The sequence below is a fragment of the Columba livia genome, chromosome 24, assembly GCF_036013475.1.
Source record: "Columba livia isolate bColLiv1 breed racing homer chromosome 24, bColLiv1.pat.W.v2, whole genome shotgun sequence".
Taxonomy (NCBI): domain Eukaryota; kingdom Metazoa; phylum Chordata; class Aves; order Columbiformes; family Columbidae; genus Columba; species Columba livia.
Window position 1 is genome coordinate 189119 of NC_088625.1, and position 23201 is coordinate 212319.

The window sequence follows — 23201 nt, forward strand, 5'->3', positions numbered from 1 at the left end:
GGCCTCATGCCACCGCCCATCCGTGGCCTGGGACGGGCTGGCTGGCTTAGGCAGGGGGCTGCCGGCACTTCCTGCCCGCAGCCGGCGCGGGGCTCCCGGGCAGAGAGAAGCGGGCAGCAGGCCCGGGGCCGCCCCGGCCCCGCGCAGCCACGATCCTGCCGTTGCGGCGGGCCGGGGGCTCGAACCCGCGTTCGGCAGCGCAGGCGAGACCACTCCCGCAACGGCCGGGGCAGCGCGGGGCGCGGTGGCGCCGCCTGGCGGGCGCGAGCGGCGCAGCGGCCGGTCCCCGGGCCGGAGGGCAGAGCGGCCGCGATCACCGGCACACGGGGCTGCCCCGGCGGGCAGCTCCGCCGGACACGGCCCGGCCCCGGGCTCCCCGGGCTCCCGTTCACCTCCGCCAGCCGCTGCCAGGTTTTCCCTCCACACACCTGCTGCTGGGATGCAGCACCAGAGGTGGGACGCGAAACATGAGAAAAAGCGACGCCTTATTGTGTTTGCCCTGTTCGCTCTCTCAGGTGATGCAAGAGAGATGCAGCTCTCTGCGGGGCGATGCACGACAGAACAGCAGCATGTGTGCAGCAGAAGGGTGTTTTAATTAAGAGAAAAAGGAGAAACTGTGGGTCTAGTGAAAAACGCCAAACCAAGCTCCAATGCCCAGGCACATCAGTGAGGAAATGGATTTCCGCAGCACGCAACACGTCCTGGTTCCCGCGCTAGAATACAAACAGAGAAATGAACTCCATCCTCCCAGCAGCTCACCACTGGCAGCCGAGCCGTTAAATCACGCCTTCCTGCAGACAGCCCTGCATGAACATCTGTGTAACAGGTACCTTAATGCACTTCACAACTGCTCTTTGTACGGTGTGGACACAGAGGACCGAACATGGGACTGAGTAACAGGAGAAACCCCTTAAGAAGGGGCTTGGGGAACCTTTCCCCCCTGCCACTGCCCCTTCCTCCTTCACATGCAGCTTCTCCCAGTTTAAGCAAATACGCTGTGCTTGACAAAAACAAGGTGCAGTTTCTTAAGGAACTAAGAAGCCAACAAATGATAGTTCATGGAGATGTAGTATCACAATTGTTTGCAACTTTCTGTGCACACTCCATCTGCCAGATGAAAGCACAATTTTATTGGACAAAGCAAAAGGCAGCAGGAAGGTGATCGCGCAAGAGCCTGGAGCAGCATCGCCTTCCTTACGGTCTCTCAACCACACAGCATCCACACACCAGCTTGGTCTGTGCAGAAACAGGCAGGAGAATCCCTCAGCTACAATGGAGAGCCCAGCACGTATCGCGCCGGTGCCGGCTGCCCGGGCTCTGACAGCACAGCTCCCTGTCCACACTGGGAAAGGGGAAAGAGACGGCGAAAGGGAAAACAGAGCTTTTCCTAAGCCAATGAAATGCAACTGTGAACACAGTTCCCATGGTAACAGCAGGATCCAGGGGAAGAAAAGGAAATGTAAATCGGATTATCAAGAAGGGGATGAACAGGGAGGGAAGAACTAACGAACCAGTTGCATCAGCCAGCCCAGCCAGGAACTCTTCCCCGAGCGCAGCAGCCTCCCGGTAATTGATGCAGAACGGTACTTTCACCGTCTGCCATCTTAACCATAAATGAGGAGGAGGCTCAAAAATGCCCTGAACATTAAAAAGAAAAAATCAAAGAGAAGTAACTCATGAGAGCCAAGATTTATGCCCCTGCAGCCCCAGGGGACAGAGAGCGCCCCGCCGTGACATTCCAGCAAGGACTCGCGCTTTGCGGAGCGAACACGGTGAAATGGAGGCAGCTTCCAGCAGAGCCAGAAGCACAGCAGGTGGATTTAAACCCACACGTCCAAGAGCAGCAGAGCATGTTTCTGCAGGGTTCCCAGGCTCGCAAGCAACCCTCCCAGCCTGGGGAAGGACCACGGCATCTCGGCTGCCCTCTAGATCCGCGCTCCCTGCGCCGCTTCGGCTGCTCACTGCATGCACCCGCTGCTTCCCAGCCCGGAACAGGTTAAGTCTCAAAAACACCTCCTGGGGTTCTGATACTCCTTTTCTGCTCTGTTTTATTTCCTCAAAGACAGAGATTCGCTGCCTGGGTCTGGCTTGACCTCACGGCAGAGCCCACGGCCGCCCCTCCGCAGCACAGTGTGCGGGGCGGAGCAGGAGGGACACGCGGATTTGCCACGCCGGAGCCCTTTTGGAGACAGGCACAAATATTTCATGGTGGGGAGATGGTGCTCTGGCAGCATCGCACAGATGTGGATTTGCAGAGGAAGTCGCAGGTTGGCCTGACCTGGGGAGGGGGAGAGGGACAGCCCCGCCACGCCAGGACACCCCGTATCGTCACACGCATCAGAATGCTGCACCAGCCCCAAAACACAACCAGGCAGCCGTTCCTAAGCGGGGCCAGGTTCCAGGAAAGGCAAAACATCCAGCTGGAACCAGAAAAGACATCTCCAGAGTGGCACAAACTGTACAGACGCCCTTTGATTCAGGCACTCAGTGCAACCTCCTCCGTTCAGAAGGAGAGGGGGACTCGAGAGCCCTGTCTTGACTCTTTGCAGTATGTCGAGCGGGTCCTGTCTGAGAGCCTCTGAACGTCTGGCACAAAGGAGCACTTGTGCCTCCGGAGCACGTGTAGAGAGAAAGAAAACGGACTGAATAGCACAATGCAGGACTGAGCTGATCTCTGAAACTCTCACGCTTGATCTAACGGCAAAATTACCAGGGGTACGTACCCAAGTGTCTTCCTATCAGCAGTCCTGCATGGAAGCAATGTCCTGGTTCGAGTTCCCCAAAATCCAGCCACATGGCAGCCATGCCAACAGGAGGAAGGAGCGAGATTTCAGCAAGGGCAGCCCATGTGGGGCCACCACTCTGGTAGTTAATTGAGGCAAAGCTGCTATGCTTTTCTTGGCCGCCAGTGTGAGGTGGAGGAGTTTGTTACTGCCAATGCATTTTTCCTCACGCACAGTTCTTCCGCATGAGGTTGAACTGCTTAGCGTTGACAGTGCATCTGTTAAGATTGGCTCTAGAAACCAAATGTTCTTGAAAACAGAGAAAAGCGCTGTGCTTGCCCTCCATCTCCCCGGCCACGCAGCCCCCGCGATGGGCAGAGAGCACGCGCGATGGCCCGGGGCGGCTGCGGCTGCAGAGCCGCTCTGCCCGAAAGGTGCAGCGGGCGCAGGCGCGAGGGGCGGCTCCCCGAGGACGGCGGGACCCGCAGAGTCAGGCTCGTTTCTGCTGACACAAGGAGAGGGCCCGCAGGAGACCTGGGAGAAGCACTCTTCCCAATGCTTCAAATTCCTCTCCTGCTTTGCGTTCATGGTTTACAACTGCATTTCTGTCCCACCTCCCACAGCAGCTACCTTGGGCTTAGAGAAAACGGTGAGCCTGCTTCTTCGAGAAGATCCTGCACCCAGCACGTAGCACCGGCATCACCACGGACTACATGCGCCATGCAAGGACATCCCTGCAAACGGAGGAAGACTGCCTTCCTCCACGGTCACCCAATCCTCTCTTCAGAGGAAGAAAGAAAAGAAAAAGAAAGGCCAACGCAGCCTCCTCACTTGACTCCCTTTAATTAGTAACCATCTGGTTTTGCGGAGAGCTGTCAACCAACGTGGAGCATTTGGCAAGTTTCCTCGGCTGCTGCTCTCCTAACTTCAGCTCCTGGGATTTGCAACTCAAGATCCGAAGCAGGTCTCAGATCAGCTATTTTATCAGAATGCCTAAAATTCACCAGTCAGCTGGTGGCTTTGTCCACCAGGTTCAGGAAATGAGATTTTTCTTAGTTGCGACCGCACGCCACAGACTTCCAGTGCTCCTCAAAGACTTGATCTCCAGCCCCCGGCAGCAAACACTAAGGTCAGACTGAACCGAATATCACGCTATGCAACCTTCACTGTAGTCTGCAGACAGACCAAAGGCCGTGAGGTGCCCACCCCTTCCATTGCCGAGGAATCAGCAAAACCTCACAGAGCAGACATGACATCAGGCTCTTGGGACGGAGACAACACTGGGGCAGCATTGAGGCAATCGCAACACGAGGGAGATATTCAAAGGACTAAAGCCCAGACAGAGTCCACACAGCAAGGACTGCCCAACCCCAGAAAACCAAGTGACTGCCCGAGCAAGAGAGCATCGAAAGCGCGGCAGAGGGGAGGTGGTGTCCCTTTAAATGTGACCAAAGTGTTGTCAGTGGATCTGCCATGGCAGAGGAGCTAATCCCCCCCCAGCCCCTCTCAGCCACTCTGATGGGATAATTAGATGCGAGGGCTCAGTGCAGATGATGCTGCAGTTGCTTAGCAACTAATGGTTTCCACGGCGACGGCAAAGCGCAGCCTGCGAGCAGCAAGTGAGCAGTGCAGCAGGGCAGGGAGCAGTGCCTTCCACTCCTGCACTGATCCGGAGTCACTCCAGGCCTTGAGGTATTAGGGGAGCGAGGAGGGGGTGTCTTAAAGACACAGCATCCCTGTTTCCAGCAGCAGGAAGAATGTTTGGGGTCTTTTTGAGACTGCAATTTCTGTGACTCCGTCGTCCCGCTCTCGGTGACCCCACGAGCGAGGCTGAACCACACCGCGCCTTCTCACGCAGAAGCTCGCGCCTCGATTCACGGGCCATCCTGCTGTAAGCAGCCGAATGTGAGTCCCGCATTGGTTCTCACACCCAGGGCTGAGAGGTGAACACACACACGCACACGTTTACATTGTCAGCACTGTCCCATGAGAAGCCGTGTACCCGCATCCAGCTTGGCCCTGAACCAGCAGGCAACGGGGCATTTCCTCCTGATTCTGCAGCTCCACGACACATATAAAAGTGACACCAGCAATAAAACACGAAGAGTGTCACCAGAATAACATATGAGATCGATTAACCTTAGCCAAAGTCTGTCATCTGGTATTTCCTTCAACACGACTGACTCCTCAGCTTTGTTACCGCCAACCCCTGCACCGCGCCAGCATCGCCCTGTTTCCGAGCACCGCGGCCGCGACCCGCGTCTCTTCTCACCGCGCACTGTGCTTGCTGGCAGCGCAGCTGCTGCCCCGTCACCTCGCGAGCTGAGCAGGGTCGAGCTCTGTCTGCGTTTTGATAACAGAGCTCTGGGACATGTAGGTGGGGTTGTTGGCATTGGGTGGTCTTCACCCCCTCGCATGATGCAGGGATGGCATCCCCGCCCGCTTGCAAATACAGCCGTACATGTTAAAGCTTTGCAAATGTCTCAAGCACAGAAGGGAGTGTGGAAAACTCGCATCCCAGAGACAAGCTCTGCACTCGTACCATCCTCTCCCCAGCCCCACACGAAGCATCTGATCCCCAGCCCGCACCGACGGCCGGTTCAGCCGCGAGCGAGGCGTCCTCCCTGGAGCCGTCCCGATCCGCCCAGCGCTTCAGGAAGGTACCAGAGCAGAGTCACCAAAAAAGTTGCAGAGCGTTTCAGACTCTGTCCCCTACGGCTTTCAAAGGCGGAAATCAAAGGGAAGAGCCGCGCTTTGTTCCGCAGGGGAGCGGCGTGAAAGGTGAGCGGCGGCGAGCCCGGCGGAACCGGTCGCTTCAGTCGCCCGCCAGCTCACCTTTGAAGTGGTTTTAAAAATCAGGGAGGAGGGGCAGAGACCCGAGTTCAGCTCTTTTACTGCAACTTCACAGAATTTGAGAACGCGGAGGGTAGGAGGCCGCCTTTGCCCCATCAGAAAAATAGCATATCTTTTCAGAGAGAACGGAATACTGCTAATAAAAAAGGCCGCGATACTCATCAAGTACATGTGCCGTGTCCTCATGTCCTGAGGCAGCTACGAACAGCTGTGACAGCAGCAGCACCTGCCTGCGGTACCGCCGGGGCCACAGCCGGGCGCCCGCGGCGCTCACCGGCACCGCGGCCGCGCCCAGCCCGGCGCCACGGAGCGACGACTCTCACCGGTGCACGGCCTCGCGCTCCCTCTCCTGCTTTTTCTGCTGCCCCTCTGTAACAGAAAGGGCTGGTTTTAACCTCGGCCCGCGCAAACCCTGGGAGCTCTTTCTATGTTATAGTCGCAGGAGAATGGAAGTGGTGCCAACGCGGTGGGAGCCGCGCTGTGCGAGGACGAGCCAGGTGCCCAGCAAGACAGGAAAAAGTACCAATTACTTAATTGGAAATGAATCTCTGTTCTACCACAGAAATATACCTATCTATATAAAGCACACAGCTGACTGGCACGACCAATATTCACAAGCCCCGAGTCCCCCCAGGACCACAGAACTTGCTTCTGTACAAACACCATCAGCTGGGCAAGGCCAACACCTGAGAAGCAACCAAGCCTGCTCACAGTTACATCATGAATCCAAAAAGCCTTTTCTCTTTGTCTGCAAACAAATCTTCATCCAAAATGCCAGGAGATGGGAATCAGCAAGGAAAGAGAACTGCGCTTGCCCCCCAGCCCACGTCCTTAGGAATCTTCACGGAGTCCTTGTGCTCACGAGTGTGCGGGAGTAGGTGAGGCTGGTTGCCAGTAAAACCATCCACCAGCTTCCACACGGGTAACGCTCACCTGAGAGGAGCTGGCTCTGAAGAACCCAGACGTCCTGAGCCAAGACACCTCCAGCTGGTTCCCTCTGCGCCTGCAGCTCCGTCCACGACGACACTGGCTGTTGTGACCTCCCGCACGTGTCAGCAGGTTCTCTCCTCGCTTCTGTTCTGAAGCTAGAGAGAGGGGGACCAAAAAATGAGATGGCTTTAGGAAACAGGTGTGAGCTTCTGGTTAACTCATAGGATTCATCAGTCTTAGACTTTATTTGCTACAAATGGGCTCTATCAGTCTGATTCTGGGAAAGCAGGGGCAGTAAGACAGGGCTCGGGGGTTATGATGCTCTCACCCAGAATATCCAAACTGCTGGGATCAGGATTCAGTAACCAACGGGCCAGAGGCAAAATCAAGGCCTTTTCTCCTCTTCCTGGACTTAGGGAAAGGTCCACAGTTGTGACCATATATATTTAAAACATTCTTAGGCTTCAAGCTGGAAGCCAACACCTGTGCAGCGTACTGCGGGGGCCGGGCAGCCCACGGGGCGGTTGTGCTGCTTCACCTGTCGGTGTCACGGCAGCCCGCTGCCGCACCGGCGTGCGGGAGAGCTTTCCATCCCGCAGCAGCGCCAGGGAGCTCCTTCCACACCTTGTTTTGGGGAGGGCCCACGTACAACTGCCCAGGGCTGCTCTGTGTGGGGCAATATCTTATCGTATGTTATATCCTCTCCCTCCCCGCTGTTCCTTACCAGCTCCACAGACCAGTGCAGCCTCCTCTGAGAGCAGAGCGACCTGGGGCAAGACGGGAGAAAGGAAGCTGCAGCCCTGCACCGCCCGCAGCTGTCGCTCGTCTCCCTCATTGCTCTCGGCCTAACTCGGGGCACCGGCTCTGAACCAGCTGCGGGTGATTTTCGTGGCTCCCTGTGGAATGCCAGCTCACACGGCCTCTTGTGGCCAAGCCACGCGCTCGGCTCTGCTCTGGCTCTGCCTGGCTGCTCCTGCACCGCGGCACGCAGCGCGGCGTCCTTCCCCGGGTATTCCTCTGGCTTCTCTTCGCAGCAGTGCCTTGGTTGTCAAGAGCTGTGCCTGGCTGAAGAGCAAGCCGGCCGAGATAATTCATCCACATGCAAGGTGCAGCAACCACAGGACTTGATTTGTCCCCAAAGAAATACTTTACATGGTCCTGAGGTTATTAACACTACTGCATCCAGCCTAGCACACTTGTACGAGGCTGTTGTCGAAGTACCAGAGGCTATGTGGTTGGTGAGGCATCGACGGAGGGCGCGCGTAGATAATCACAGGCTTAATGAATTACTGCGCTTCAGCCGACGTGTACGCCACTGCACGAGAGTTTCGCTGCCAACGGAAAGGGGAAAGCAACTCCGTGGTGCGACAGGTCGAGTGATAGGTGGTAAATTATTAAACTGTAGTAGCTGGGCTCTTTGCAACGCGTCTCAAGTCAAACACCAGGCTCCGGTTTCAGGAAGGGGAAGGGTGTTCACTGGGGCCGCTCAGACTGCCCGAGGAGCCGCCGGCCGAGCGGGCCCTGCTGGCGCCCGAGGAGCCCGGCGGGAGCGCGTGGTCCCGCTGGCCGCCGCTCACGAGTGGAAAAAGCCACACGGCTGTCGTCGTTTGTGCTGAGCAAGAGCCAAGCTGGCTTGATATTTGCGAAATGCCTAACGAGCGCACGCAGCACAAACTAACACGCCTGCTTTTATTGAAGAGGCAAAGCTGAGCAGGCCAGATCCTCCTCTGCCCTTTGAAAGTCACCTTTTCAAGAAAAGCTTCTTCATGTTTGACTTATTTTTCAATTGTCTGTCTCAAAAGATGCAAACACACGAAGCGCGAGAACAGTGACAGCAAAGGGTGCAGGAACGTCCGGCCCAGAGCACTGCAGAGCAAACCCGCGCTCTGGAAAAGCTTCTTACTCTGTTCTTCCATCACGCAGAAAAAACCCAAACAACTCAAACCCAAACTTTTGGTGCAAGGGTCATGGAACTCACTTTTAAGCCGAGATCCCCGCCTGGACGCCTGCCTGTGTAACCTCGTCGAGGGGTTCCTGCTCGGGCAGGGGGGGCGGACTAGAAACCAGAAACCAGCCTACGCGGTGCCGCCATCAGCTCACCTACGCCACCAGTACGGACCAGTTACTGAAAGGAGCTCCAGCTGCAGAAGTTGCAGAGAGACCGACGGCTGTCAGTCCCACATGGGACAGCACTGTCTGTCTGTCTGTCTGTCTGAGCAGGGCCCAAAGTAAGGTGAACTGTCTTTGGACGGCAGCACTGAGATCCACTGGGGCTGCAGTTCAGACGCTCTCCTCCCATCCTGCCAGACTAGAGCACGGGCATCTTGGGCTCTTATTACATGTGAAAAGAGACAAACCAAACCATTATGTCAGGTTAACAGCTGGACTCGATGACCTTAAAGGTCTTTTCCAACCCAAATGGTTCTACGATTCCACAATTTAAGATTTTTGTTAGAGCTGTAGAAGGGCAGGAAAACAGCAGCGTCAGAGCACCGATAGCAGGCAGGGTCGGAAGGCAGCCGGGCGGGGCTCGGCGTGTTTCAGGGCAGCGCACAACAGTCACAACAGCGAGCGAAACAAGTCCGAAACCGAATAAAGCCCCAGACAGGGCGGGGGAGAACGGCGTTTGCCAGGGGCACAGCCCCGCACGGCAAGTGACAGGGCAGCTAGTGACACGCCAGCCCGCTGTACAGAAAACAGCAGGGGCCCCGCGGCCGGAGCGGGCCGAGCCGCCGCCCCGCCGGGACCGCCGGCGCGCGGCTCCGAGCGCCCGCTGGGGCGGCCCGGGCCCGGCAGGACCGCAGCCGCCGCGCCTGCGCGCTCCGCCCCGCCCGCCATGGCCGTGCTGCACTGCGCGCTGTGCCGCCGCACGTCCTTCGCGGGCCGGCGGCACCTGTACAGCGCCGGGCACCGGCGGCGGCTGCAGGAGGCGCTGGCGCGGCTGCAGGAGGAGGTGGCGGCGGCGCGGGCGGCGGCGGCGGCGGGCGCCGTGCGGCCCCTCGAGCCGGCGGAGGACGAGCGGCGCGTCTGGTGCCTGTGCTGCGGCCGCGGCGTGCGGCGGGACGGGCGGAGCGGCGGGCTGGCGCTGCCGGGGGCCGCGCTGCTGCGGCACATGGCCGGGTACCGGGGGGGGCCGGGCGGCGGGGGGACCGCCCGGGGCGCGGGTGGCGCTGACGCAGTCCCGCAGGCCCGAGCACCGGCGGGCGACGCTGCGCTTCTGGCGGGAGCAGCGGGCGGAGGCGGCGCTGCGGGAGCGCGTGCTGGTGCCGGCCGAGGAGTGCGAGCGGCTGGAGCGGGCGCTGCAGCGGGCGGTGGCCGCGCACCGGCAGCGGGAGGACGAGCGCATCCAGGAGGTACCGCGGACCGGAGCCCCGCACCGGTACCCGCGGATCAGACCCCCAAGCCGGGACCCCCGGCCTCACCGCGCCCTCCCCGCAGATGGCGGCCGCGATCCGGGAGGCCGAGCAGCGGCAGCGGGAGACGGTGCGGGCGGCGCTGGAGGTCGGTGAGCCGTATCCTGGCCTGGCTGCGGGGACGGGGCCGCGCGCCCCACCGGTACCAGGGAGGGGTGGGGGACTCCGCTCAACACCAGGAATCTTGTTCCTTTTTCCTGAATCGCACCCAGCTTCCCCCGGAGTCCGAGCTGCGCACAGGACCTGACTGCGGCGCCCGAGCCGGACCCCAGAGGTGAGAGCCGTTCCCAAAACCGCTGCTGTCCCGCATGCACCCTGCTCGAAACGGGCAGCAGGCTCGCTCTGCTGGCACCACAGGATGCTCTCATCACCGGCATCTGCACCCGTCCCGATCCTTTGCAAACTTTTATCTAGACCATAGTCAGCACCGCAGCCACACAGAGATAACTCTCCCATCAAACACTGGTGGGTAACTAACCACCACAAAGCGCAAGCACAGCAATACCGTGCAAGCGTTTCACATGCCCTGCAACATTTCTTCTTTTCCATCTTGCTGCAAAGCGCCCCAAACAAATTCTGCTCCAGAAACCTCAGACAATCGTCGCCTGCCCAGCTTCGGCAGCCACTCAGCTCCCAGCTCCTGTGTTCCAGGGACGACTGCGAGGACGCGGAGCAGCCCGGCCCGAGCGGGACGCACACAGGACCCGACTTAACCCGGATGGAGCCAGGCCAGGCCTTGACCTTCATCGGCCACCAGGTAGGCCTGACTGGCTCCTGAGCGTGACTTAACTGCAGGTTACGTGTGGCACAAAGCCAAGCCAGGGCTTGCAATCTCTGTCACCAAAAGGGCGGCTCTGCAGGTTCAGGAGAGCAGCTGGCTGGGGGTTTCGGTCATCCAGGGTGATCTGCTGTTTCATTAAGTAAATGTTCTTTAACATGCCCTGAAAAAACAGATGCTCCTTAAAAATGGCAGAGAAGAGCCTCGCTCTGTCTTTTTGTAACAGAACCTGGTTTTGGAAGGGAACGCACACAACAGCTTTCAGCTTACTCTGGAAAGCATCGCTTTCTGACGGGGCCTTTGTGTTTCTGTTCACAGGAAGCAGAGGGGAAAGGAAACGTTCACACAGGTAACTGCGCTTTGTGCCTCCCTTGGTTGCTTCCCTGCTGCAAACTTGGCTTGTAAACGTAACGGGGTGACGTAAAGCGGGGCAAAGAGACGCTTTTCCCTCTCTCGGGTTTAGGGTAACTGCAGGGGCTGAACACATTTTCCCTGTGACTTCTAGGAGCGAAACCCCCGTGGCTGACAGAGGAAGAGGATGGAAGTAGAAGAGAAATCGGACCTTCGTATGAGGAATTTCTTAAGCAAAGTGAGCAGCCTGTATACATTTCAGTCAGCCTTACGTTCGCTTTACCACACCGATCAAAGGCAATTCAGCTGAGAAACTTTTGCTGAATGAAATATTTTCTTAAGGGGAGAAGCAGAAGCTGAAAAAGCTGCCGGCGGAGCGCGTGGGCGCCAACTTTGACCATACTTCTGAGACGGGCACCGGCTGGCTGCCGTCCTTCGGGCGGGTGTGGAACCACGGCAGGCGCTGGCAGTCCCGGTAAGCGCCGGGTACCGGTGCCGAGCGCAGGGTTTGGTCACGGAGCGGGCGCTGGGAGACGTCCTCCCGCGCGGGAGAGCTGCGCGACGCTGACGGGCGGCGCAGCGCGGTCGCGGAGGCTTCGCGAGGCGTGTGCGGCACCGAGGTCGCCGCGCGCGGTCCCGCTGGCGCCTTTCAACACGCCAGAAACGCGCGTCAGCTGGAGAGACGCTACAGCTCCCGAGATAACAGAAGGCAACGGAGCCGCTGTTCTGAACCACTCCGCAGCGTTCGTTGCCTCTGTCTGAGGCTGCTGTGTCCTGACTTGAACGTTCTCTCTCAGGCACCAGTTTAGAACTGAATCGGGGGAAAAGAAGAGAAGGTGATGAGGAGCCCGAAGGAAGCGCCGTGACGCACGCGGAGAGGCGGTGGCTCCCCGGTTCAGCGCTCGGCTCGCGCGTCTGGCGCGTTCGGTTCGCTGAGCTCACACGGCGTGAACAAACACGTTGAACAAAGGCATTTTTGAGAAATAAAGTTTGTTTTTTAAAAAGTTACCTGTGTTGGTAGAGCGACTGAATCTGGTTTCAGATACAGGCCCCGCGCTGGGGGCAACTCCTGTCTTCATTTTAATTTATGATCGCCTTCACTTGTTCTGCCTCCCCTAGAGGACTAATTAGCTCTCAGGAGAAGAAAGGCGGTCTTAAGAGACCTCTGCTGGGGGCAATTCTTACGTTTACTTTAAACAGAACACTGATGCTCTCACGTAGGGCTACTGGTCTGACAGAGGCTGCTGCACAGAGATCTGTGGGCACACAGGAGGAGGTGAAATAAACACCCAAGATAACCCGCTAGCGCTCCCCTGACGTACGATGCAAGAAACGGCTTCACTTTTCCTCCTGCTAGAACTGAACCTGCTTTAACACCGCTGGCTGCTGGCAACACACAAACTCCTTCCCTTTTCACAGTATAAAACCACATTCGCATTGTGTTTGTGATGCCAGAAACCGCCTCTCAATAACGAAGTATACATGTTCTTCAAGAAAAATTATTTCAATAATTTTATTTTGTGCATCTACACGCTGCTGATGAGGTCGCTGGAGAGCCTGCAAAGTACGACGTCCCAAATCAGAGCCCGCACAAAGCAAACAGCGCGGCGGCAGCTCGTGCCCCCGCCGCTCACCTCCCTACGCGTCCTCCCCGGCCGCCGGCGCGTCCCCTCCCTTCGTGTTCCTGGTGTAGATCACCTGGGCGCGGTGTTTGGACACCAGCTTGATCAAACCTGGGGAAAATCGCCATTATCTGAGCGCGCGCCCGTGCTGCGCTCTCTGCTGAAGCGGCAGAGCGGACGGGCGCAACGGGAGACGCCGCGGAGCCCACGCTCATCCGAGGGTTTTGTTCGGGGGTGGCAGCAGCGCCCACCTCGAGCAGCTTTCTAAGAGCCCTGAGCACCGACCTTTGCCAAGCAGCTCCTGCAGCGCAGCCCTGGCCAGCGAGCCCCGGATCTTCAGCCTCTCCGAGACGACCGCGGGCGTGATGAGCTTGTAGTTGGGCACCTCTTTGCACAGCTTGTCGTACGTGGCCTTGTCGAACAGCACCAGGTTGTTCAGCTTGTCTCGCACTTTCCCCTTGGACCACTTCTGCTCGGAACGAGGAGGGAAGAAACCCCGGGCGCGCCCTCAGCGCTGACAGCGGGTGGCGGCTCGGGATGCCCTGAGCACCCAGCGCCCCACAGCGCCCCATGGCGCCCCCGGGGCCGCCCGCCCCGCGGGTCAGGGCCGCACGTCCCGCGGGTCAGGGCCGCACCGCCCCGCGGGTCAGGGCCGCACCGCCCCGCGGGTCAGGGCCGCACGTCCCGCGGGTCAGGGCCGCACGTCCCGCGGGTCAGGGCCGCACCGCCCCGCGGGTAAGGGCCGCACGTCCCGCGGGTAAGGGCCGCACCGCCCCGCGGGTCAGGGCCGCACGTCCCGCGGGTCAGGGCCGCACCGTCCCGCGGGTCAGGGCCGCACCGTCCCGCGGGTCAGGGCCGCACGTCCCGCGGGTCAGGGCCGCACCGCCCCGCGGGTCAGGGCCGCACCGTCCCGCGGGTCAGGGCCGCACCGCCCCGCGGGTCAGGGCCGCACCGCCCCGCGGGTCAGGGCCGCACGTCCCGCGGGTCAGGGCCGCACGTCCTGCGGGTCAGGGCCGCACGTCCTGCGGGTCAGGGCCGCACGTCCCGCGGGTCAGGGCCGCACCGCCCCGCGGGTCAGGGCCGCACGTCCTGCGGGTCAGGGCCGCACGTCCCGCGGGTCAGGGCCGCACGTCCTGCGGGTCAGGGCCGCACGTCCTGCGGGTCAGGGCCGCACGTCCCGCGGGTCAGGGCCGCACCGCCCCGCGGGTCAGGGCCGCACCGCCCCGCGGGTCAGGGCCGCACGCCCCGCGGGTCAGGGCCGCACGTCCCGCGGGTCAGGGCCGCGCGGAGCGGGGCCGAGGCGCCTCCTGGCGGGTTTGACGCCCCCGCCGCTCCAGGCTCCCGGCCGAGCGGAGCAACGGGCCCGGCATTCCCAGGCGCCCCGACCCCGCGCCCCCGCGGCTGCCGCGCTCCGGGCCCGGCCAGGCTCCTACCTTCTTCTTGGCCTTGCCGCCCGACTTGTTCACCGGGTCCTTGTCCTTCTTGGCGGACTTGCCCGCGTCCTTCTTCTTCTTGTCGTCTTTGGGCGGCTGCGGGGGACACAGGGGAGGGGGCGCGGGGGGGCGGCAGAGAGAAGGGGAGCAGAGAGGGGGCGCAGAGGAGGGGGGACAGAGAGGGGGGACAGAGAGGGGGGCGCAGAGGAGGGGGGACAGAGAGGGGGGACAGAGAGGGGGGACAGAGAGGGGGGACACAGGGAGGGCGCAGGGGAGGGGGCGCAGAGAGAAGGCGGTCACAGAGAGGGGGGTCACAGAGAGGGGGGTCACAGAGAGGGGGGTCACAGAGAGGGGGAGCAGAGAGGGGGCGCAGAGAAGGGGGTCACAGAGGAGGGGGGGCGCGGGGGAGGGGGCACAGAGAGGGGAGGCAGAGAGGGGGGGCACAGGGGAGGGGGCACGGGGTGGGTACAGGGAGGGAGCAGGGGAGGGGGCGCAGAGAGAAGGGGGTCACAGAGAAGGGGGTCACAGAGAGGGGGTCACAGAGAGGGGGTCACAGAGAGGGGGGGCACAGGGAGGGGGCGCAGAGAAGGGGGGGCAGGGGGGGGCGGTGAGCGGCGGCAGCGGCGCGAGCAGCCCGCCCCCCCCCCTCCGCGCCGCGCGCACCCACCATGGCGCGGCTGCTTCCCAAGATGTCGCCCGAGAAAGGAAGCGCCTGGCGCGCGGCGTGGGGAAGCCCCGTGCTCCGAGGGGGCGCGGCTTCCGGCGCGACGGCGTGACGCCACTTCCGGCGCGGCGGCCGCCATGGCGATCTTCAGCGTGTACGTGGTGAACAAGGCGGGCGGGCTCATCTACCAGCTGGACCACTGCGCGCCCCGCGCCGACACCGAGAAGACCTTCAGCTTCCCGCTCGACCTCGTCCTGCGCCCGCACGACGAGAGGGTCGTGGTGGCCTTCGGGCAGCGCGACGGCATCCGCGGTGAGGCGGGGGGGCCGGGCCCGGGTCGCCGCCGGTGCCTCCGGCCGCGCTGACCGGCCGCCCTGGCCGCGTCCCCGCAGTGGGCCACGCCGTGCTGGCCATCAACGGCGCGGAGGTGAACGGGCGCCTGACGGCGGACGGGCAGGACGTGCTGCAGTTCCTGGGCAACCCCGCCAACTACCCGGTGTCCATCCGCTTCGGCCGCCACCGCCTCTCCTCCAACGAGAAGCTCATGCTGGCCTCCATGTTCCACTCGTGAGCCGGGGGCGGGCGGGGGGCGTTGGGCGGGCGGGGGGGCGGGGGCGGCAGGGGGCGGGCGCTGAGGGGCCTCTCCCGCAGGCTGTTCGCCATCGGGTCGCAGCTGTCCCCCGAGGTCGGCAGCTCCGGGATCGAGATGCTGGAGACCGACACCTTCAAGCTGCACTGCTTCCAGACGCTGACAGGTACTGCTGCCGCCGCTGCGCCGGGCGCGCCGGAGCCCGGCCTCGCTGACGCTTCTGTCCTTGCGGCCCCAGGGATCAAATTCATGGTTCTTGCCGACCCGAGGCAGGCGGGGATCGACGCCCTTCTGCGCAAGATCTACGAGATTTACTCCGACTTCGCGCTGAAGAATCCCTTCTACTCGCTGGAGATGCCCATCAGGTGAGGAGCAGCCCGCGTGCAGCGGGGCGGGCGCAGCCGCTCGTCCCTCCCCGCAGGGACAAACGCTGACAGCCACGCAGCTGCTGCGGGGCCGGGGACGCTGAGCTGCGCCGCTCGCAGCGCCGCCGTGCGGGGGAGGCGGGGGCGTCCTCGGCACACGACGCTTGAGCCCCCGCACGGAGCTTTAACCTGAGTCAACAGACAAAGTTTGACCCCCGGTCGCTGTCTCGTGACTCGTGGAACGTCCCCGCGAAGGCTGCGGAGCCGCGGGACGTGCAGATCCTCCCCGTCAGCGTGTTCCGCAGGTGAAGTCGCCCCTTCTGCTTCTCTGACCGTTCCAGGTGTGAGCTGTTCGACCAGAACCTGAAACTGGCGCTGGAGGTGGCGGAGAAGGCCGGACCCTTCGGACCCGGCTCGTAGAGCATCGCCGATCTCACGGGACTCCTTTCTCGGGAGAGCAGGGCCGCCGTCGGCCCCTCCCCCGCAGCTGGGAGCGCACACCCCCACAACACGTTTCACCGTCTCCCAAGGCTCCGTTTGTATCACCCTGGTTGGGAAATTCACCGTAATCAGACCCGTCCCCACCGTTTACGTCGGGCCGCAGGAGTTCTGCTGCTGCAGCTCCGCGGCCCTGGGTGAAGAAAGAAAAGGTGCAGGTCTGTGGCGCTGCCGCAGCCGATTATTTTCTTTCATTTCAGAACTGTACATATGTACTTTTCCTGTATAGCTCTAACTTATGGCTTTGCAGAGGGTTTCTGCACAGAAGTAATAAACATTCCCTAAGGACACGGACGGCTGTTTGTTTTCTGTCGGGAGATCAGCCCATTCAGGTGCTTCTGCCCCGTTTCCTGCAAGACAACCTGAGCCCTCGTGACCGTGCTCCATTTTTATTTCACAGATAGTCAAAGATCATGTAATTCAGTACAAACCGTAATTAATTTCCATTGTTTTAATTAAGGCTGGCTACCTACTCTTGCAACCACGCTGTCGGGCAGAGGACCCGCACGCGGGTCCCTCGCAAGCTGAACTCGCCCCTTCCGGGGCCCTGAAGCAGCAAATCCTTTGGGGGTAAAAACAACATCTGACAAAATTCCAGTTAAAAACCTGAGTCTGGTCATCACGAACCCCACACTGAAAAAGTACAATCTGAGGCTAGAAAGGTGGTTTTTCGGAAAGCGGGCTGGCAGGAGCTGCCGGGTCAGCTTTCCCGGCTGATTTTTCCAGCTGACACGGCAGCTGCTGCCCCTCGCAAATCATTAACTGGCAGTTAATTGCAGAGACGAACAGCGAGCGCAAAACTGCGTGTGACATTACCTGAGGTCACGTCAGGGAACTTTGAGCGGGGAAGCTCCGGCGGTGCCGCTCGCTTCAGCGGCGGCGCTGCCAGGAAGAGGTACGTTAAATCATCGCGAATGTAAACGAGCTGAATTATCACATCTTGAGGGAAGAAAGTGATGGGCAGCAGGAACCGCGCGCCCTCGGGCACGTGATGAGAAAGCGAGGTTGCGGCAATAGGTGAACTCGCTCCGCGGCCGGCTGAACGAAGAGCGAGCGCCGCGCTCTCCTCAGTCGGCCTTCTTGGGGACGCGGCCCATCTTGGTGCGGATGTTGCGCAGGAGGAAGAAAACCCCGGTGCTGCCGGCGCAGGTGACCTCGGCCACCCAGAAGGCCGTGGCCCAGCTGTAGTGCTTGGCGATGGTGCTGAAGGGCAGGCCGGCCAGAAAGCCCCCAACTGTGAGGAAAAACAAACCAAAAACCAGCTTGAGCGTCTCAGTTACACCTGCCAAGACTTGGTTTTGCACGCATAATAAAAAAACAATACTTGTTTTTGCAACCCGGGAGCTGAACCGCGCTCCAGCACGCACACGCGGGTTCTGTTTGGTTTTTGGGGAGAGCGCGCCACTCACCGTTGGCCATGAGGGCCACGATGGCGTGGGAGGTGCCGCAGAGGTTGGCGGGGGCGCTCTCGTTGGCGATGACCCCGAAGAGCGCGATGGGCCCGTACGAGCAGAACCCGAACACGGCTCCCAGCGTCAGGATCCAGAGCTGGCAAGAGAAGGGGGGTCAGAGGCGGGATCCGCGCACCCTCCCGCTGTCGCCCACCGGCTGCTCGCAAACCGCGGCTCCTCCGCGGGGCACAGCGGGCTCTGACGCTTTGGGGCTGACGCCGGCGCCCTGTCTGCAGCCACAGCGCTGCAGCCCGCGGCAGAGCCGCTGCGCCCCGCCGTGCTGCCCCGCCAGCCAGCCGAGCTCTCCCCTCCCTGCGGCGCTGACCGCGCACGCGACGTGCGGTTTTGTGAGAGAGAGCCAGAATGTCACAGAGAGACGGGCAACGAGCCCGTGAGGTGGCAGGAGAGCTGTGAATTGAGACGCTGTTGAGAACCACCCTGGAGACAGCGGCTGAAAGCTCTTCTCGTTGTAGACACAAGCGGCTGATGAGAGCCGCTGTCTGACAACCTCTGTGTTACTGAACGAACACAGAAACGAGCTCCAAGAAACCCAGTCGTGCGAACTTCAGTGTCCGCACACGCTCCAGGGAACGCACCCGGCTCAGAATTTATCAGCGGCTTGTGGAAGGACAGCAAAGGAGAAGTAACTCGACCACCTCCAGATTGCAGAACGCTTTCTGAACTACGAACACCGCTTTGGGAGGCCCAGGAGGAACTAAGCACCATCGTATTTTCCAGACAGGACTCAAAACAAAGCGCTGGGAAAACGCTTGCCAAGAAGGAAGCAGGAAGGCGTCTGCAGGAGCAGAATCGTTCCTCCTGCCCTCGCTCGCGAGACCCCTTTAAACCGGCCACGTTTTACCGATGAACAAACGTCCTCAGAACTCTCCTTACAAAAGCTCACAAGTTTTATATTCAGACCTCCTAAAGTCAGTTAGTGTAATCTCATGATTATAAGAAAAGGTTTATTTGACAGAACTTACAGTAATCATCTCAATGCCCTGGTTCTAAGCTCTGCAGCGCTAACCAACCTCCCGCGACAGGGAAAAGGCAGAGCAGCGAAAGCAGAGACAGGCAGAGGGAGAAAAAACGCAAGGCAGAAACCTCATGTTCTTTTAGGCCTGTGAGACCAGCCAGAGGCTGCAAGGCTGCAGTCCAGAAGTGATTGTCCTGAAGGAGAGAAAAGGAGAAAGGAGAACAGAAGTTTCATTTACTCAGCAGCTGTGACGGCAGAAGCCAAACCCGAGCGCGCCAGCCTGCCGCTCCGCAGCATGAAGGAAACGCGAACTTAGAGCTCTTGGGAAGAAACCCCGCCAGCGGGCCGTCCCCGCACCCCGCGTTACCTGGGGAGAGTCGCCCGTGACCGTGACCCTGAAGAGGAACATGGACGCGCACATCCCGGCCATCATGGAGAGCAGCAGCGCGTGCCGAGGGTTCCCGTAGCTCGACAGTCCGGCCTGCGGCGCGGGAAGGAAACCGCGGGTCACAAACCAAGGGTTCCGTCCACCTCATACTGGTGGTACCTACCGGCGCCCGCAGCCCGTCGGGAACACGGGCGGCACACCAAGAGCCTTTTTGGCAGATGTGGTCCTAGGGCTGCCCGCGGCCAGGCCGTGCTGAACAAGCAGCTCTTGGTGACAAACGTTATTTCTCTGTTATTGACTGCGCCCCATTTCCACCCTGAATTCGGCTTCAGATCCCACCGCTGCATTTTACTGTGGGTTGTTTGGGTTTTTTGGGTCAGAAGACAACAATCAACAACCAGATCTCTTTCAACATGAAAATCTGGAGAGCACAGTAACATCAACAGATCAACCATCCGAAACCCGATGGGGGTATCGCAGTCCCTGTTTCCCAAGACCTTCCAGGGCACTGAGCAGCCACAGAAGACGGAGGAAAGGGACGCGGCACTGAGAACGGCCGTTTTTAGCGTGAAGCAGCGGCTCCCCGCCCTTTAAGCACCCGCAAAGAAGCCACAACAAGCTGCAGAGCTGCTGAACCGGCCGACGCTCCGCGAGCTGCCCGGCGCGCCGGAGGGCCCGGGTTACTCACTCTTGCCACTGCTCTGTCAGACAGGAACCCGGCGGCGACGCTCCCCACCAGCCCCCCGACCTCCAAGGCGCTCATGTAGGAACTGCCTGGAACGCAGGGGAAGCAAAGGACAGGGCGCCAGGGCTGGTCACGGCGTCACCCAGCGCGCCCAGTCCAGCCGCAAACCTTCGAAAAGCCCTGGCTCTCACCCACGAGCACGGACTGTCCCCTCTCCTGGATGAGGAAGAGCTGTCCCCAGTCGGTGCAGCACGTCTTCACCCCGAAAACGACCAGGTAGCCCGTGGAGAGCACCCAGAGGTACGGCGAGAGCAGCAGCTCCGTCAAAGTGCTGTTGTCGCTGGAGGAACCTGCGAGGAAGACGAGAAGCGTCACTGCCGCTCAAGCCACGGCGACGCTGCAGCGGCTGCGAGCGGACCCGGGCACGGGGGACAGCCACGGCCACCGGCAGAGAACGGCTGCACCTCCCCCTTGTTCTACGTGTGCTGAGATTTCAGAACCCTTTCCGTCAATTTATTCCACAGTTGTTAAAAATTTCAAAAGAATAATCCGAACACGACTCTCAGTCATTTTCTGTATTGCAGTTGCCAAACAACCCTTCACAAAGGTTGTCAGGAAAATTATCTGCTCCAGATTGATGTTTTTAAGCTGTGCCTGTGAAAGCCGCTGCACAGACCCCCACCCGGTGCCACCGTGCCTCCCGCATCGCCCCTGCGGGGCGCACGCAGACGCCGTCCCGGGGAGGCGATGTCGGTTTCTGCACAAAGCGGTCGAGTCCCGCAGCGCAGGCACCGGGGGACGCGCAGAGGATGGGCCGAGTTTCCTCCGGCCTCTAAAGCGCTGCAGCAAACCGGTGTTGCAATTCCTGCTCCGCTTTCGGAGAAGCGGCACGCTCCGCAGCCTGAGCAAACATTTACTATGCGAGGCTCGGACGGAAAACACCGAGCAGAGTCCACGGCGAGGCAGGGGCGAGGGGCCGGCCGCCCGTCCCCTGCCAGCGTGGAGGACGCGGAGGGCAGCGTTTGGGAACCATTCCCCGCTCCTGCCTTTCTTCTCACCCCAGTGCCCCCACAGACACTCGTCTCACACTCTGAGCCTAAAGAAGCCCCCAAAAAACAGGGCACTGTCAGCAGGGAGAGACTGCAGAGACAGGGAGATGAAGCAGCTTGGTTTGTACAACTTGTAACTTCAACGTAGCAGCTTGATGGAATAAAGCTGCTGAAAACAGCCCCTTACGCACAGCAGAGGCCTCGGGAACCGGGAAGGACGGAGGCCCCGGGCGCACCGGGAGCGACTCGTCTGTGCCGGAACGCGGAGAGAAGGCGCCGCAGCGAGGCCTCACGCTCACCTTTCTTCCCTTTCTTGGCTCCGGGCTCGATGTTGGGCAGCCCGACATCCGACGGCTCGTTCTTGATGAGGACGAGGCAGACGAAGGAGACGACGACGCAGAGGAAGCCGGAGAAGGAGAGGGTCGTGCGCCAGTCGTAGTGCAGCGACACGAGCGCCGCCACGATGGGGCCCAGGCCCCCGGCCAGGTTCATGCTTGCAGACAGGATCGCCCACCATGTCCCGAACTGGGAAGGCTCAAACCACTGCGCAGCAACAAGAAAAACGGCGGGAAGAATTAGAACAAGAGCGACGCTGCACCTACGAATCCTCAACTGAGGGCCACGCTGCGGGCTTGGGGCGATCAGAGCCAGACCAATGACAGCAGGTAAGGGCAGCGCCTGCTCCTCGCTGCCCCGGCCACGCAGGGCGCTCCACACCGCACGTTGTCAGACGCTGAGCTCGACAGGTGCTCGCGGCGCCAGCCAGCTCCGAGTTATTTCCATTTACAGACAGCGAACCCAAGACATGGGCCAGGAGAGGCAAATTTAAGATCTTGCGGCTCCGCGCACCCGCTGGCAGGGCCGGCGTCCCGCTGGCGGCTGTGCTGGCACGCACCGCAGCGGGCGCGCGGGGTCACTTCGGGGCTCAACGGTGCATTAAGTATCAGGCACGACGTGCACCCAGCGCTGCTTGGAACGCGTCCGAGTGCTACGTTTGCAACTGTCTCTAGAAAACGCTGCTCGTGTTGTGTCCGTTATTTGGGACCTTCCTTTCTGTGCACACAGCCGCCCCCCACAGCCCTTTTCCACCAGCTGGATGAGCCCAGCTGCCTCACCGACAGGAATGCAGCTGCTTATTGCCCGTCATCCTTGGATTTTACCTCTTTCGAGGGAGGTTTGCACACAGCCAACCTCCCTTCCTTCTGCCCTGGGGCAGAAATCAATCTGTTCCATTTACACTGTCACGAAACCCAAACGCATGCAGCCCGGAGGCTCCACTCGCGCTGTTCCTCCGTATGTTACCCTGGTTTTCTACCTGAACATCCTGCAGTTCACGATTCCCGACCTCCCAGTGTGTGCAGACCGAATTCTGCTCATCACTGCTTGCCCGGCAGCAAACCAGCACAACGGCAAAGAGACAAGCAGATCTCTGCACGCTTAAATGCTGGATTGCAACAAAGGACGTGCCTCCTACCAGGTGTTACCGATCAGACCCGAGGCACACGAACGCCAGGGCCTGCAAACTTTCTGAACCTTTGCTGCAACAAGCAGGACCTCACACACGGACACCGGCTGCGCGGACAGAAGAACGCACGTGTTCTGAGCGCTGGGCCGGCAGGAGGCAGAACAGCTGCAGCTCCTCTGGATCCCGACCGTCACTGCCCCATGGTCTGCACAGACCCGCCGCCGGGACGGCCCAAAGGAACGACTGCCCGAAAGGAGGCGGGAGCATGGAGGGCGTCGGTCTCTTCTCCCAAGTAACAAGCGACAGGGCAAGAGGAAACGGCCCCGCGCTGCGCCAGGGAAGGTTCACACTGGACGTGGGTCCCCGGCGCTCACTCACCTTGCGCAGGACCTTGGCGCAGGGCGGCCAGCCCAGCCCCTGCGCCAGCCCGTTGAGGAACCAGAGCCCGGCGAAGGCGGCGACGCCGGCGCTGCGGGCGAACAGGACGTTGACCAGCCCCACCATGAGCAGCCCCGCCGCGAACAGCCCGCGGGCGCTCGCCCGGTCCGACACGACGCCGCTGATGAACTTGCTGACGGCGTAGGCGGCGGCCTGGCTGCTGGTGATGAGACCTGCGGGGCCGGGACGCGCTCAGTGCCGCCCGGTAACGGCGGGGGCCCCGGGGGCGGGGGGCCGGCACTCACCCAGGTCGTCCTTCCCCAGCGGCACCTCGGCCATGACGGCGGGCATGACGAACGAGAAGGTCTTGCGGTTGAAGTAGTAGAGCGTGTAACCCACGAACATGGCGCCGAAGATCACGGCCCGGTACCGGCCGTACCCGCCGCCCGCCATCCCGCCGCGCCGCTCCGGGGTCGGGCCGGAACAGGACGGGAGGGGCCGGGACGGGCGGCGCGGCCCCGCGAGCCGGCGGCCACAGCGGGGGCGACGGCGCGCAACGCCGGCTCCGCCCGCGGCCCCGCCCCGCCGCT

General features: G+C 61.1%; 4 protein-coding genes across 20 annotated transcripts; 2 read left to right on the forward strand and 2 right to left on the reverse strand.

Moving 5' to 3' along the window:
- The first annotated feature begins 361 nt into the window (after positions 1-361).
- Positions 362-12056, forward strand: CENATAC (centrosomal AT-AC splicing factor). 12 transcript variants are annotated; one of them, XM_065040102.1, is made up of 9 exons: positions 9311-9626; positions 9694-9859; positions 9945-10007; positions 10132-10193; positions 10481-10676; positions 11016-11046; positions 11203-11286; positions 11391-11523; positions 11846-12056. In XM_065040102.1, exons 1-9 carry the CDS (start codon positions 9343-9345, stop codon positions 11886-11888), a joined length of 1062 nt encoding a protein of 353 aa, XP_064896174.1. In that variant the 5' UTR covers positions 9311-9342; the 3' UTR covers positions 11889-12056. The 12 variants fall into 12 exon arrangements, 7 of the variants coding, with proteins under 7 accessions (XP_064896173.1, XP_064896170.1, XP_064896171.1 ...); XM_065040103.1 differs by having other exon boundaries at positions 9313-9626; positions 10571-10676; XR_010467859.1 differs by lacking the exon at positions 11846-12056 and having other exon boundaries at positions 376-9626; positions 11391-11509.
- On the reverse strand, positions 11261-15007 carry RPS25 (ribosomal protein S25). 2 transcript variants are annotated; one of them, XM_065040137.1, is made up of 5 exons: positions 14771-15007; positions 14104-14199; positions 12956-13139; positions 12683-12781; positions 11261-11859 (listed from the first exon to the last, which is right to left on the reverse strand). In XM_065040137.1, the coding sequence occupies exons 1-4, from the start codon at positions 14771-14773 to the stop codon at positions 12687-12689; spliced, it is 378 nt and encodes a 125-aa protein (XP_064896209.1). In that variant the 5' UTR covers positions 14774-15007; the 3' UTR covers positions 11261-11859; positions 12683-12686. The 2 variants fall into 2 exon arrangements, with proteins under 2 accessions (XP_064896209.1, XP_064896208.1); XM_065040136.1 differs by lacking the exon at positions 11261-11859 and adding an exon at positions 12534-12605.
- TRAPPC4 (trafficking protein particle complex subunit 4) lies at positions 14886-16509 on the forward strand. 4 transcript variants are annotated; one of them, XM_065040131.1, is made up of 5 exons: positions 14886-15079; positions 15160-15334; positions 15419-15522; positions 15595-15721; positions 16063-16509. In XM_065040131.1, the coding sequence occupies exons 1-5, from the start codon at positions 14905-14907 to the stop codon at positions 16139-16141; spliced, it is 660 nt and encodes a 219-aa protein (XP_064896203.1). In that variant the 5' UTR covers positions 14886-14904; the 3' UTR covers positions 16142-16509. The 4 variants fall into 4 exon arrangements, with proteins under 4 accessions (XP_064896203.1, XP_064896204.1, XP_064896201.1 ...); XM_065040132.1 differs by having other exon boundaries at positions 15160-15325; XM_065040129.1 differs by having other exon boundaries at positions 15419-15721.
- Positions 16510-16592: 83 nt separating this feature from the next.
- On the reverse strand, positions 16593-23176 carry SLC37A4 (solute carrier family 37 member 4). 2 transcript variants are annotated; one of them, XM_065040113.1, is made up of 9 exons: positions 22917-23176; positions 22612-22844; positions 21068-21311; positions 19911-20069; positions 19723-19808; positions 19014-19127; positions 18775-18840; positions 17629-17767; positions 16593-17453 (listed from the first exon to the last, which is right to left on the reverse strand). In XM_065040113.1, exons 1-9 carry the CDS (start codon positions 23062-23064, stop codon positions 17287-17289), a joined length of 1356 nt encoding a protein of 451 aa, XP_064896185.1. In that variant the 5' UTR covers positions 23065-23176; the 3' UTR covers positions 16593-17286. The 2 variants fall into 2 exon arrangements, with proteins under 2 accessions (XP_064896185.1, XP_064896186.1); XM_065040114.1 differs by lacking the exon at positions 18775-18840 and having other exon boundaries at positions 22917-23175.
- Positions 23177-23201: the final 25 nt, after the last annotated feature.